General features: G+C 41.3%; 1 protein-coding gene across 1 annotated transcript in view; it reads right to left on the bottom strand.

The window, feature by feature from the left end:
• Positions 1 to 5,119: 5,119 nt before the first annotated feature.
• Positions 5,120 to 15,718, bottom strand: part of LOC148538279 (beta-2-glycoprotein 1-like) — a 66,192-nt gene continuing 55,593 nt past the window's right edge. The window contains exons 7-8 of the mRNA XM_088457388.1: positions 15,432 to 15,629; positions 5,120 to 5,212 (exon numbers count right to left, since the gene is read on the bottom strand). Coding sequence (XP_088313514.1) covers positions 5,139 to 5,212; positions 15,432 to 15,629 — 272 coding nt within the window. The 3' untranslated portion in view covers positions 5,120 to 5,138. The remainder of the gene's footprint in view (positions 5,213 to 15,431; positions 15,630 to 15,718) is intronic.

The raw sequence follows: 15,718 nt of genomic DNA, 5'->3' as shown, positions 1-15,718 counted from the left end.
TTCCCATACATGTCACCATAACATGTCTATAAGACTAGAGTTCCATACCAACCTATAGACCATAAGGCTCTTTACCCCTCCAGTTGATCTTAATTCCCTTATAATAAATGCAGCTAAGTGTGAGCCAGTTCTAGAAGATTCTGATCCTTGCTCCATAGTCTCCTCAGCATTACCTCAGTCACCCTCACAAACTCTGCATGTGGACATACCTTTACCATTACATCAACATACTGTATGTCAAATTACACTTGAATAAAGGTTAACTATAACTTCTTCAGGTTTACATAAAATACAGGAATTCATATATTTAATAGTATACTTACAAATATAGGAAGCAATATTCTTTGAAAACAGCCCCAATATATAAATATATATATATATATATATATATATATACACACATATATATATATATATACACACACACACACACACACACATATACACACACACAAACACACACATATATATAGACATACACTTACCCAATACCCCTACATGCCCCCTATATGAATATAATGTTGAATTTTAAATTGTAAAGGGTTACAGTACATGTACAGTTTGGCATAAAGCTGACATAATTGAAACATGACATCATAAAAAGTCAATGGCCTTTAGGGGCATATGTATCAAAGCTTGATGTGAGATAAAATTGTGAAATATATATCACCAACCAATCAGCTCCAAACTATCACTTCTTAAATACACAGCCTGCAAAATGTAAGTTAGAAGCTGATTGGTTGGTGATATATATCTCACAATTTTATCTCACTGTGGGGCCTATTCATCATCACTTAATTGTCACAAAAGCAGGTGAAAGAGCAAATTTTCACCTGCAATTGTGAAAATTAAGTTATCGGGCCATTCATTAAGAAGATGAAGCAGGAGATTTCACACATAACTCCTACTTACCTTCCATTTGTGGAATGGCCCGCTGTCCCCATACACTAGTATGGGGACAGAATTCATTAAGCTCCGAAAATATTATATTTTCAGAGCATGACTGCGGGAGCATTTGCCATCTTCAGATGGTGAATATCCCCGCTTGTTGAACGCTACCCGCTCTTCCCTATGGGAAGAAGGTCCGGGTTGCTCCTTCCGCCGGACGTAGGGGTTCTTGTGCGCATGTGTGACCTGTAGGTTGCGCATGCGCACAGCCATCACTGCTCCGACAGAAGCAGTGAAGAGAGCAGTGAAGCCGCTCGCGGGGGCAGCTGATTTCACATCAGCTGCCACCTCGCCGGAGCAATGATGAATTGCTTCTGTGGCCGGGGCGAGTTAGAGTGTTAATTATTGGGGTCTGTTCGGACCCCGATAATTAACATCATGAATAGGCCCCATAAAGCTTTGATACATATACCCCCTAGTGTGCTTTGTTGAAAATGTTTCAATGGTTCCTTTTTAGTTTAATTCTTCAATCTATGAGACTCATTTATTAACGAGTTTATCACCAATACGAGTGATAAATGTCACTGTGTATGATAAATGGTGCTCCAGCCAATCAGCTCTCAACTGTCAACTGTTAGAAAAATAACAGTTGGGAGCTGATTGGCTGGAGCACCAATTACCATACACAGTGACATTTATCACTCATTTTGGTGTTAAAACTCGTTAATAAATGGGGGCCTATATGTGTGTAAATAACAGCATTTATAAGGGAGGATATGCAGTAATGCTAGTGCATCCAAGCTGTTACACCATATCCTGTTGTTTAAAATCTTTATAGTAACACTGATAATTATGTTAGTAAATAATGTCAAGATTGTTGCAGATTCATAGTTATGATATTTTGTTAACTTTGTGTAAGACATCATTGTGAACATTGCTGTGGAGATATTTTAAGCAATGATCAAACTCTGACATAAGTAAGGAAATAATCATTTGCCTTAAGCTTACACAACTCAAACTAATGAACTTCAAAATGTTATGATTATTGGTAATACACAACCCATTTTGGAAACTAAAATTATGAGGTTAAAGGTCACAGGTTAAAGGAGGCTGTTTGTCTGCAGAGACAGGTACAGCACAGATTAGGGGTTGTGTGTGAACAGGGGGTCTATAATTGTGTTTGGGAAATTAATAATTTTAGGTTGAGTTCTTCTTTGCTTGTCTTATCTTTGGTTTACAAGATCCGACTGTTCAGAAAACTACAGGAAAAGTAATCAGAACTAGGACTGGTGGGCCATAAGCTTATCAATTAAATAACTGCACCCTTTCTATTTTGTACTAGCATTGCATAATGATCTTCAGTTATCTTTCCAGTGACTATGGATATGCTGGGTGATTTACAGCAAGTAATCCTCTTTCTCCGTCATGAGACAGACTGTGCTGTGCTATAATGGCACACAGTCAAGGTTCTCCTGAAAGAGCTACGTTAAAGCTGGCGACTTTCTCCAGAGGTCTTGGCTCGCTTATAATGAGATTGATCTTTGTTGACATTTTGTATTTATGAAGGAAGAGGTGAATCTGGGATAGGTCACCTGTGTAAGCCTTGCTCATTTCTGTCCGAGTTTTCCAGCATGGGTTTAGAATCTTTTAGAAATAAGTGAAGTGCAATCCACCGCAACATAAATGTGCGCACAGCATCATTACTCACCCTATGCTTTAAAGGAGAATTGTCCCTTTTTTGTGCTTATCGAGGTTATAAAACTTTAATGGTGAATAACGCCATATAATAAACACACACAGAACCCTCTCGCTGACAATATATTATTAAATATATTTATTGTTAAATGGATTTGACACATAACATAGTCACATTATTTACTGTGTTTTCATTGTACTAAGAAACGTATATTAAAAAAAAATATCCATACAAAATAGTTTGGTTCAAATAACAATGTTGCAATGCTCTGGATAGTTGTTATTGATTAACTTCCAACATAAGATTTAATAACAATCAATTAAGTTAGTGATTGTTTGCTATTGTGCAGGTGCAGCGATTGCATTGTGATTACTTTTGCATTCAGGAACCACTCGCAAAGTGAGTGACAGGTAGTCAGCATTTGGGGGTGGTAACAGAGGGGGTGGTGGTTAGAAAAATGCAGGCGTGTCTGACTGTTTGAACACTATTTCATGGGCGTGCATAACTTAGCCATATGCGATCGCCTTTAGCGTATGAGAGCTGTCTGCGTGTCAGGAGGGCTGCAGTGTTTGCGGCTGGTCAGACTTGCCTTACATGCTGCCTGGCGTCAGTAGTACCGATGTTTACGCTGTTGTACGTCATCGGGCTGATATGAGAAGGCCGCAGTGGGCACCCCTATGCTCGGCTGTGCTTTGGAAGGCATTAGCATATTTTAGCTATGGCAATCCGTGAGTGTATGGAGTTGTGATTGCATTAGTGTTAATCCATGAATCAGGCCCTTTGTTTTTAATTTGGTTTTGTTGACTGCTCCTTAAAAGATCTGTCCACTTTTATGAATGATTGTAATTTATCCAAAGGTTAATTTTCACAAATGAAGTTACGATATGTTTAGTTTGTTAGATACACTCTGTAGCAGAGTTGGTCTAATTTTACCTGTATTAATAAAAAAAACATTTCAGGCATTTTGCCACAAAATAGCTTTGATTCTTCCTGCCCTTTAATTTTATGAATTTAAATTGAGCAAATACTTGAAATATGATGTCATTGTTATCCATGATTTATTTATATACACAAATATACTATATACAGTTCTTGAAGTTTTAAACAAAATGGATTCAGATTCAATAGTTGTTTTCTCGGGCACTGGGAAATCAAATTAAGTAAATGGTTGATCACATTCCAGAATGACCTCCTGTGCTACAGCATATCATTGTACAGGAATGTATAGTCTTATTGAATATGACTCCATTGTAAGTAAAAATATGTGGGCTGACATATTCAAGGAGAAAGAAATGCATTATGGGAGGATGTGCTGTCATCACCCAGTCAGTAGCATTTCCACTATATGCATACAAATGTACATAAAATGCAGCATGCATATGAATACCATACAAGATTGGATATAAATACATATTGAATTTAGGAATATTTCATGTTTTATATTATTGTCATAAGAAATAATAATTTCCTATAATTAATTCACAGGACTACATTTTCCCTGCCTGGCCTTCTCTTCCTTTGCAGGTGCTACCTTAAAGACAAGAGGAGCCGCCATCTTGTCGTGAACCCTGTTGTTGGAAAAAGGAGCCGATGGGAAAAGGGGCTGCTTGGAAATGGGGCTGCTTGCGGATTCAGAAGTGGTCGTCTGGGTGTGCTCTGAAAATGTCATTGATTCAATCCATGTCACTTTGAATCTATCCCGGCAGCTTTTCCTCTCCAGAAGCCAGGGAGCTAGCAGGATGGCAAATTAAAGTCACTAGGAGAAATCCCTACCAGACATCCACCTGAAGAGAAGGCTTTCTGATGGGATAAACTTCATTATGAAAAGAAGGATATGGTGATCATAAAAGGAAGTGACATTAATATTTTGAGGCACAAGACAGTCTTAAATATTCCTAATGGGATCTGGTCAATGTCCCGACGCTGGCGACCCGACCGCCGGAATCCCGAAGGGAAGTAGTGGGGCTGGGGGGAGGGTTAAGTTTAGGTGATAGGGTTAAGCACTAGGGGGAGGGTTAGGGTTAGGCACTAAAGGGTAAGGGTTAGGTTGTGGGAAGAGGGAGGTTAGGTTTAGGCACTGGGGGGGAGGGTTAGGGTAGGGAGAGGGTTAGAATACTGACCAACAAACTGTCAGTAATCTAACCCTGTCAGGATGGCGGTGTCAGGATTCTAACCGCCGGGATCCCGAATGCCGGCAACCCATACACAACCCATTCCTAACATGTACAGGTAATGCTAATGAAGAGTTGCATTTAAATTTAAAATGTTTCCAGTAAAAATTGCAGTAATTACTTATAAATATAATCATGTACAATTTTTGTCTAAACACACAAAAGAGAAAACATTACCATACATCCCCTCCATGCTCCGTGCAAAACACTGTAACAATGTCATCACACTCACAATTAAAGCTATAACTTTTCCCATCATGGAATGTCACACTCTATACTGTGCATCATCTGGAAGGGATCTGTAAATCTAAAGACAAAGGTATGCTGTTGTCTTCTTACTGTAGACTTCTTGTAGTATCTTTTCTTCCATTCTTTGGGAGCATTTAAAGTTCTTGGCACAAAGCAATTTCTGACACAAGTCTCTTGGGGAACAAATTGTACTGTACCCAAGTTGGCTCTAAAGAATATAGAAAGCAACATTTTTAGCACAAAATAAGTTTACATTAAGACTATTTGTGCTCGCGAGGACACGTAGCTCTCTGCTGACCTAAAGCTAATAATCATCCTTCAGCTGCAAGGCGCCTCATGGCTCTGTCAGGTACATAACAGCCCACAGGGTTAAATTAGCATGCCAATGGCTTACGGGAGCCTCATAGCTGAACAGTTTCTTAATTGGAAGAGCACTTCTCATTCACGTGAGCTAAAATGTACAAGCTGCCATTTCAAGTTTTACTCCATTTTTTTTTATTAAAGTAAAACTATCATTTTTATTTAAAGTCGATGATCCAATTATTCATCTGTGATATTCCCAGTGTTCAACTCTCTGAGTTAGGAGATTTATAAAAAAAAAAATCTAGCTATGGCCTATAGTCAATTAGCCGCAATAATTTCGCCGCCGGCGGCAGAATCTTGTTTACGCCTACATCGTGTGTTTTGGCTGCGAATAATTATCGGCAGTAATTCATACAGATTCCATTACCCCTAATCTCAATCCCCCAACTTCTCTTATTAAAACACTGCAATATACCCTTTAGACCAAATTTGCATCAAAATGCCTGTCATACTGTACCTCCCACTAGTGCTGAGTGTTGTCCCTGAATTGATGCAGAAAAAGTCATATGATGTGTGAAGCTGATGCCGACTGGGAGAAAAGGACCAATGGTGCATATTATAAGACAGACCTGTATTCAGCAGAATAATGCTTGGTGGGCCAGTGACAACCTGCTCCTATAGACCATTCATTCAACGCTTCCAATATATTGGCAGCCTATGCTGTGAAAGGGGCATGCCATAATGTTGAGGGTGCATGTCCACATTATGGATGGGAGGTGGCTATGCCCCTGGGGGTTGTACCTGGGGCTGAAAAGTGTTAGGCTGCCACTTCCTATTACTGGCAATCACCTTTTCATTGCAACACACCAGTCTCAGATGTGTGCGGCACCCATTCACCGCTGCCCGGCTATGCTATGAATAGGCCATACCTCCCAGCTGTAGGTCAGATCAGGATAAAGCTGTCCCAATCATAACCACAAAATAGAGCTCTGAAAACAAGACTGTCCGGCCAAAATCAGGACAGTTGGGAGGTAAGGGTAATTACTGATAATATTTGGGGGAGGATTTTCCAAACCTTCTAAAGAGGACAAGTGGAGGTGTTGCCCATAGCAACCAATCAGATTGCAGCCATTACACAGATGTGTCCTCATATACTGGACCTCTTTATGCCATACGGAGAGATACACCCGGTGACAGAGATTCCCCAAAAGGAGTAGAGTACTGTATTTTTCTTTACGTTTTGCTCCTTAGTTGCATTGTTGTAGATGCAGTGTAAAGCTGCTCACAGTGTACTAGAGACGTTGGACTGCAACTTTGACCGCACGAGAATTGGTATAGCATACTTACAAAGTCGCATATGGAGCACAGCGGAACTTGGCATGAGGAAAAGCCCCGGCTGCTTACAAAGGAGCCCTTTTTACACGGACTCAGGGACTCCCAACTGTCATTTTTCAAACACAGCCTGTGAGATGACAGTTGGGAGCTGATTGGCTGGCACCTTATCACTTTTAACTCTGTCTCCTAACACTGCTTAGTAAATAGACCCCTCAGTCACACACAGATGTAGAAATGTCTCACGCCCCACTGATCAGTGTACGCTAGCAGTGCAGTTCTGTTACTCCCAGTTCCAGTATGGCAGAGTTGCACGGGAACACCGAGATTTTGGCAACACCTCCACTTGTTCTCTTTAGAAGGTTTGATAAATCTTCCCCCTTTTACTAAATTTTTATGGCAAAGTGAATAGTGACGGGAGAAACGCAATAGCAAAAAGGAAACAACTACAATTTGGCCTTGATTTTAATTCTTTTGCTGCCAGGAGTCTGTAACTAATTTATACCTCTGGAGGCCTCACATTTTTTTTCATTCCAGAACTTTTTTTTTGCTTAAACAAACTGCACTGTATATAGCAGAGGTTCCCAAACTCGGTCCTCAAGGAACCCTAATGGTCCAGGTTTTAAGGATAACCATGCTTGGGCACAGGTGAGACTTAATTAGTCCCTCAGTGTTTTGATTTAACTATCTGTGCTCAACCATGGATATCCTTAAAACCTGGACCGTTAAGGTGCCTTAAGGACCGAGTTTGGGAACCTCTGGTATTTAGGGGCATATTCATCATCACCTAATTTCTCCTGCAATTGTAGAAATGAAGCTATGGGGCCATTCATGAAGAAGGTACAGCAGGAGATATCACAGAATGGCCCGCTCTCCTTATTCACAATTATAGGGACAGAATTCATCAAGCACCGAATATATATTTTTGGAGCTTGAGTGCGGGAGCATTCGCCATCTTCAGATGGCAAGTGCTCCTGCTTGGGGCTCACAACCCGCTCCTTCCCCAGAAGGAGTCCTGGTTGCTCCTTCCGCTAGATGTCGGGGCTCTTGTGCGCATGCGCACTTGTCTCACTGCTCCGAAAGGAGCAATAAAGCGCTTCTGGAATACAGCTGATTTTCAGATGAATTGCTCCACAGCTCGTGTCGAGTTACAAATTAATATTAATTATCGGGTCAGTTCGGACCCCGATAATTAACATCATGGATAGACCAAATAGTGTTGTCACATATTGACTTTATTTTGAAATCAGAATCAAGTAAACCCATTTCTGATTTATGGGAATTAAATGTGGCTGGCTACAACCGAACTTCATTTGAAAACGCACTTTAGTGAGGGTGTGTAAACATAACACGTCCTATACAGACCTAGACCCAGATTTATCAATGAGTGATTTTCTTTTTATCACTCAATGCTAATCTTAAATGGTGCTCTAACCAATCAGCTCCTAACTGTCATGTGTTTGAAAAATGACAGTTAGAAGCTGATTGGGTATTGTACAATATACCTGAATGGTTCCGTACAAATTTTTTTTAATGAAAAATTATAATTTACATATTTACATAGTTGGAAATCCCATTCTCCAATCATTTCATTAATGTAGAATAATTAGAAACTCTTTTTTATATATTCTTTAGGTCTTGTGTTTATTCCCCTCTCTTTCTCCTTTATTCTTCTGGTTGGATCACCATTTAGGATTAGTGACGAGCGATAAGAAGAATATCACTTGTTGGTAAAACTGGGCCTTAGGATGAGAACTTGCAGTAAGCCAGGCCGATATGCTACAGATGCAGACGGTGGCTCATGTGGATATGTGTAAGCTCTGTGAATATGTGACTGTATGCTTTTTTTCCATGCCAGTTAATTTTTAGCACTGTACAAAATACCTGATTTACTTTCAGCTCTGTACCAGGATCTCTGCATCTAATGTATATACATATTAGCAATATTTGTGTGTGTTGCAAATTATGTTTTATTTTAGTTTTACTGCAGCCCTCAATGAGCATTAAAGCAGTTGATGATTGTTTTTGATACAGAAATTACAGTTTGTACAAGTCAGAATAAAATCCTATCATTCTACACTTGTGATAAGAGAAAGTGTTCCATGGGGATTAGCCAGGGTCAGGCCATTACCTTGGGACTGGTATGTGTTTCCTCTCTTGCAGTGATTTGTTGCCTGTATATAAAGCTGTGATTCTCACTCTAACATAGTGTTAGTCGTTTATTTTCCAGCTATTATTTATATGGATATGTAAAGCTGACCACACTTGTGTAGGCTACAGCTTGTCAGGCAGTTTGGTGGTTTTCTATATGAAAATATAACGTTTCTATTCTATTCTCTAAAGCCCAAAGTTTCTGTCTGTCTATCTAATCATCTATCTCTACCATTGTATAGCAGTAGTTTTACACAGTGCCAAACATAGGGTTTATCTTGTGTTTATTTTTGTTTTTACAGCCATAGCCAAAAGTTTTGAGAATGACACAAGTATTGGTTTTCACAAAGTCTGCTGCTTCAGTGTTTTTAGACCTTTTTGTCAGATGTTACTATGGTATACTGAAGTAAAATTGCAAGCATTTCATAAGTGTCAAAGGCTTTTATTGACAATTATATTAAGTTTATGCAAAGGAGTAAATTTACTAAGAATCGAGATTGGTTGAGATGACAATCAGTTTAGGTATGATTTTCATCTCGCAAATTTACTAAAGGCAAAGTCGGGTGAGTTAGAGAGAGATTTCTCTCTTCTCACTTGTAAAACTTGGGTGAGATAGCAAACTCGAATCAACTCACCATCGGGCCAACTCGGAAGTACTTTTCACCTAAGAGATACATCTCTCAAATTTACCAAGAATCGGCATGACAAGCCCAGGTGAGATGACAGCAAACTCTCTGCCAAACAGACTTTTCAAACTCTCAACCCCTTGAGCTGCGAGTTTGGCAGAAACATACACAAATCATTGTGATTTGTGTATGTTTCTGCCTGTAAATAGTTAAAATAGAGTTCATTTAAAAAATAAATAAATAAAGATGTAGGGCCCCCACCCAAAGCATAACCGGCCCCGGACTTGTCAGCAAATCCTGGTTCCAAAAATTACGGGGAGCAAAACTGCAAAGCCAGTACTGGTTTTAAATATTGGGGGGAAAAAATTGTGTAGGGGTCCCCCTATATTTGAAACCAGCACAGGACCCAAACCGACTGGGGTGTAATGCCACAGCAAGGAGACCCTATTACCGGTTCTCCAGGGTCAAAGCATTCTCACCCCAAGCCAGGGATCTCAGGGGAGGTGGGGACCCCCCAAAAAAGGGGTCCCCCCCTCTCCTGAGACCCCAGGCTTGGTCTGAAGCCCGCGGCTCTTCCCTGCACACCTGGGTTGTGGGTACAGGGGGTTTATAAAGTGTAAAATAGAAGTAAACTATTGTATTTTACAGTGGAACTACAGGTGCTAGCATGCCTGCCCTTTGGCACTTGTGGGACTACAAGTGCCAGCAGGTGGCCGGCACCCGTACCTCCACTGTAAAATAAATAGTTACATAAAGACACAACATACACACCGTAGATAGTATAGATTTATTACACATACCACAATCACACATATGTACTTACCTGTTCCAGCCGGTCGGTTCACTTCTCCAATGTAGAAATCCGTGTGGATGGACCTGCAAAAAATATCCTATACTCACCTACATCCTGGCGCTGCTCTCCGTAGCATCCAAGGTCTTATCAAAACAACAAACCCGACTTACCCGAACCATACCGAACATGTGCAAGTATATGCTGTTACATATACTTACACCTCGCCAAAATGACAGATGAGCAAAATCATCTGTTATTTCTCACGGCCCGCTAGCCAATCAGCAGCCGCTTTACACGCATCTAGTGGTCTAGAAAGTCAGTAAATTACTCTTTATCTGAAACATGATAAGGGTTATTAGGGTACCTGTCCCTCTCCGTATCATTATTGATATGATATCCTAACATTAATATGGTGGCGTAGTGGATCACTTACCCTTCATACAATATTTTCGCCATTGTCATACATTAGGAGACGTACATAGTTACTTTTGATACATATTTCATAATTTTGCACAACAAAGGGGCGTTTTTAACATTTTAACTACATCTATTAAAAGTTATAATTTACATTTGGGAATTTAATGTGGATATCCACCTTAAGAGTGCCCCAGCTATGAGCCCTACTTTTTATTCTTTTTTCTGTGTTCTATGGCGTATTTTTGGCTTTGGGAGCACCACAAACGATGACTGATGAGTTTTTATAAATTGAAACTCTGAAACTAGAGATCTGGTAATGGCTGGTTTAGCACCATGTCAGATATTGTTTTGCTGTTTCTTGGAAAAAAATTCTATCACATATGTAATGTATGTATGTAAAGTCAGGTGCATAAATATAGGGACATTGACAGAATTTTCATATTTTGGCCTCTATTCACCACCACAATGGCTTTGAAATGAAACAAACAAGATGTGCTTTAACTGCAGACTTTCAGATTTAATTTGTGGGTAATTACATCCAAATCAGGTGAACGGTGTAGGAATTACAATGGTTTCTATATGTGCCTCCCACTTTTTAAGGGGCCAAAAGTAATGGGACAAACTAAACAAACCTAAATCTAACTTTCACTTTTTAATACTTTGTTACAAATCCTTTGCAGGCAATTACAGCCTGAAGTCTGGAACGCATAGACATCACCAGACGCTGGGTTTCATCCCTGGTGATGCTCTGCCAGGCCTCTACTGCAAATGTCTTCAGTTCCTGCTTGTTCTTGGGGCATTTTCCCTTCAGTTTTGTCTTCATCAAGTGAAATGCATGCTCAATCGGATTCAGGTCAGGGGATTGACTTGGCCATTGCATAATATTCCACTTTTTAGCCTTAAAAAACTCTTTGGTTGCTTTTGTAGTATGCACTGTGAAGCGCCGTCCAATGAGTTCTGAAGCATTTGACTGAATATGAGCATATAATATTGCCCGAAACACTTCAGAATTCATTCTGCTGCTTTTGTCAGCAGTCACATCATCAATAAATACAAGGGAACCAGTTCCATTGGCAGCCATACATGCCCACGCCATGACACTACCACCAAAATGCTTCACTGATGAGGTGGAATGTTTTGGATCATGAGCAGTTCCTTTCCTTCTCCATACTCTTCTCTTTCCATCACTCTGGTACAAGTTGATCTTTGTCTCATCTGTCCAAAGGATGTTGTTCCAGAGCTGTAATGGCTATTTTAGACGTTGTTTGGCAAACTCTAATCTGGTCTTCCTGTTTTTGAGGCTCACAAGTGGTTTACATCTTGTGGTGAACCCTCTATATTAACTCTTATGAAGTCTCCTCTTGATTGTTGACTTTGACACATATACACCTACCTCCTGGAGACTGTTCTTGATTTGGCCAACTGTTGTGAAGGGGTTTTTCTTCACCAGGGAAATAATTCTTTTGTCACCCACCACAGTTGTTTTCCGTGGTCTTCCGGGTCTTTTGGGGTTGCTGAGCTCTCTGGTGCATTCTTTCTTTTTAAGAATGTTCCCAACAGTTGATTTGGCCACACCTAATGTTTTTGCTATCTCTCTGATGGGTTTGTGTTAATCTTTCAGCCTAATGATGGCTTGCTTTACTGATAGTGACAGCTCTTTGGATCTCATATTGAGAGTCAACAGCAACTGATTCCAAATGCAAATGTCACACCTAGAATCAACTCCAGACCTTTTACCTGCTTAATTGATAATGAAATAATGAGGGAATAGCCCACACCTGTCCATGAAATAGCTTTTGAGTTGATAGTCCCATTACTATTGGTCCCTTAAAAAGTGGGAGGCACATATAGAAAACGTTGTAATTCCTACACCGTTCACCTGATTTGGATGTAATTACCATCAAATTAAATCTGAAAGTCTGCAGTTAAAGCACATCTTGTTTGTTTCATTTCAAAGCCATTGTGGTGGTGAATAGAGGCCAAAATATGAAAATTCTGTCAATGTCCCAATATTTATGCACCTGACTGTATATGAAATATGAAACAACCAAAAGGCGGCACTCTGCAGGCCTGATGTGATCAAAGGTCAAAGTCCTTTATTGCCAATTCAGTATATATATACATATATATATATATATATATATACACATATGGGAGAAGTGAATGATACAGCGACAGGCGTCACTTAGAAAGTGCACAGTGCAATTAATATATAAAAAAGATTTTTAATCAAAAGTCCCTTGAAAAAGTCCCATTGGATGAAACGCGTTGGTGAAGCTGCACTCTTGCCTTTGAGTTACTAAGATAAGCACCTTTGAACTCATTTCTGCTTTTAGAACCTTATTCTCAGTTCTTTTGTTTTTTATTTATATTATTGGGCCTGTGCATTACTTACCATTTTGAAATTTGCACTTTATTCCAATACTGTGGTGTTGAAAATTCTTCATCTGCTTTTTAACTCAGTCATTTAATACTATTAATATCTTTGCTCCAAAAATTTTTTTTTTTTTTTTTTTCGATATTAGCTTGACATTTAAAGTCATATGTAATATGTCCGTTTTTATTTCATGTATTCATGTCAGTGTGTCCTTTTGAACTTTTGATTAAAAATCTTTTTTATATATTTATTGCACTGTGCACTTTCTAAGTGACGCCTGTCGCTGTATCATTCACTTCTCCCACATTTTCGTTTGGGATTTGCCCTAATCCCTCTTATTGGTATTCAGCTGACACCTTTAGGCAGTGCGTCTTGTTACATATATATACCTTTCACTATATTCGTTTATTACAGTTTAAATTATTTCTAGCACTTTATTCACTGTTGTTGGCTGGCGCCATAGCCATCACATTTGTTCTATATATACACATATATATATATTTTTTATTATTATTATTATTATTTTTCTAGAGTTGTTGGGGCCAGGGCGCCTGATAGTGAATCAGGATCTTTTTGCAAGAGCAATCCAAAAAAAGAGGGCATGGCCACTCAAATGGTGTCTCCAGCCAAACCCCTTGTGTGTCCCCAACCAGCCCCCCTTGTGTGTCCCCAGCCAGCCTCCCTTCTGTGTCTCCACCGAGCCCCCCTTCTGTGTCTCCCCAGCCAGATCACCTTCTGTGTCTCCAGCCAGACCCCCTTCTGTGTCTCCAGCCAGCCCCTCTTCTATGTCTCCAGCCAGCTCTCCTTCTCTTTCCTCATGCAGCCCCCCTTCTAAGTCACCGGCAGCTCCCCTCCAGTGTCTCCAGCCAATCCCCTTATGTGTCCCCAGCCAGCCCCCCTTGTGTGTCCCCAGCCAGCCCCCCGTCTGTGTCCCCAGCCACCCTCCCTTCTGTGTCTCCACCGAGCCCCCCTTCTGTGTCTCCCCAGCCAGATCACCTTCTGTGTCTCCAGCCAGCCCCCCTTGTGTGTCTCCCCAGCCAGCCCCCTTCTGTGTCTCCAGCGAGCCCGCCTTCTGTGTCTCCCCAGCCAGAACCCCTTCTGTGTTTCCAGCTAGACCCCATCTGTCTCCAGCCAGCCCCTCTTCTGTGTCCCCAGCCAGCCCCCCTTCTGTGTCTCCAGCCAGATCCCCCTTCTGTGTCTCCAGCCAGATCCCCCTTCTGTGTCTCCAGATAGCCCCCCTTCTGTGTCTCCCCAGTCAGATCCCCTTCTGTGTCTCTCCAGCCAGACCCCCTTCTGTGTCCCCAGCCAGCTCCACTTCTGTGTACACAGCCAGCCCCACTTCTGTGTACACAGCCAGACCCACTTCTGTGTACACAGCCAGACCCACTTCTGTGTACACAGCCAGACCCACTTCTGTGTACACAGCCAGACCCACCTTCTGTGTACACAGCCAGACCCACCTTCTGTGTCTTCAGCCAACCCCCCTTCTGTGTCCACAGCCAGCCCCACTTCTGTGTACACAGCCAGACCCACTTCTGTGTACACAGCCCAGCCCCCCTTCTTTGTCTCCAGCCCCAGCCAGCCATCACATTTACCTTCTTCTTTTTGCTCCAAGTCCTACTTCTCACGTGACGCGGATCCCCTCTTTCAGTGGCCCAGTGAGACATCACTGCACGGTGGAGGGCGGGCAGTGTGTGGGGCAGTGAGCCGGCCGTTGGGCAGCGGTGGGTCAGTGAACAGAGGTAATGGGTGGTCCGGTGCAGCCCCGGACCACCCCCCAGTTTTGCCTATGCTCTTCAAGGCTGGGTGCATCTAAATGCATCGATTCAGAGTTGCTTCAGAGTTGCATGCAAGTCAACCGTAACTACACCAATATTGCCTGCATGGAGTTTATATAGATATTTGCCCGCAGCTTAGTTGTACGCATAATATGATCGGACCGGACCGTCCCTATACGTTCACTTGGTTTCATAGCCATCATCAATATAAGTGTGCACTTGCACCAGCCCTGTCCCTGGTGCACAAGATCCATCTAAAAACAGACATATTTACGCACAAACACGAATCTCTATAGCGCGCAATTCATTCTACAAGCTCTCACAAAGCTAAGCCTATGTACAAATGTCCAAATACCATCCAGTCACGCTCTTTCAGCCGCAAATGGAGAAGTGACTGAGCTACGTATGACCCTGAGTTGTCCATACTTGTGTACACTTGTCCCTTGAGCAGGTAGTGGGAGAACACAAAAGATCTGTCAGCGGAAAACGACTTTTGTTCAACCCTGCATCAGCTCAATAATCCGGAAAGTTTACAAGGCTCCCTTCTTTCTCTTATAATAGTACTGGGCAACAATAGGTTTGTACAATAGGTTTGTAAACAATGCAAGACATAGAGAAGGATGCGCCGCCTAGTAGTATAATCTGCTTACCTGCATAGCACTCTGGAAGTGGGAGAACGCCATCGAAACACTGAGTAGAGGCTGTGTAACTGCAGGATTCATCTTTCTTCTGGCAGAAAAATGTAACATTCTCTGAATGATGCACTAGACCCTCATCAATTTCAGTAACCCAGACCTTCTGCTCTTTGTAAACCACCCGACTCCGATACACTGGCACCTTGCACTTAGCTATATGTAGAACAAGGAAGGACAAGTCACAAACACATTTTAGAGACTGAGAATAATATGAGATAAGAATACATACAGTGTTGGAATAC

The sequence above is a fragment of the Taudactylus pleione genome, unplaced genomic scaffold, assembly GCF_031769625.1.
Source record: "Taudactylus pleione unplaced genomic scaffold, aTauple2 ptg000041l, whole genome shotgun sequence".
NCBI lineage: Eukaryota > Metazoa > Chordata > Amphibia > Anura > Myobatrachidae > Taudactylus > Taudactylus pleione.
This window is presented reverse-complemented; position numbering and strand designations above follow the sequence as displayed.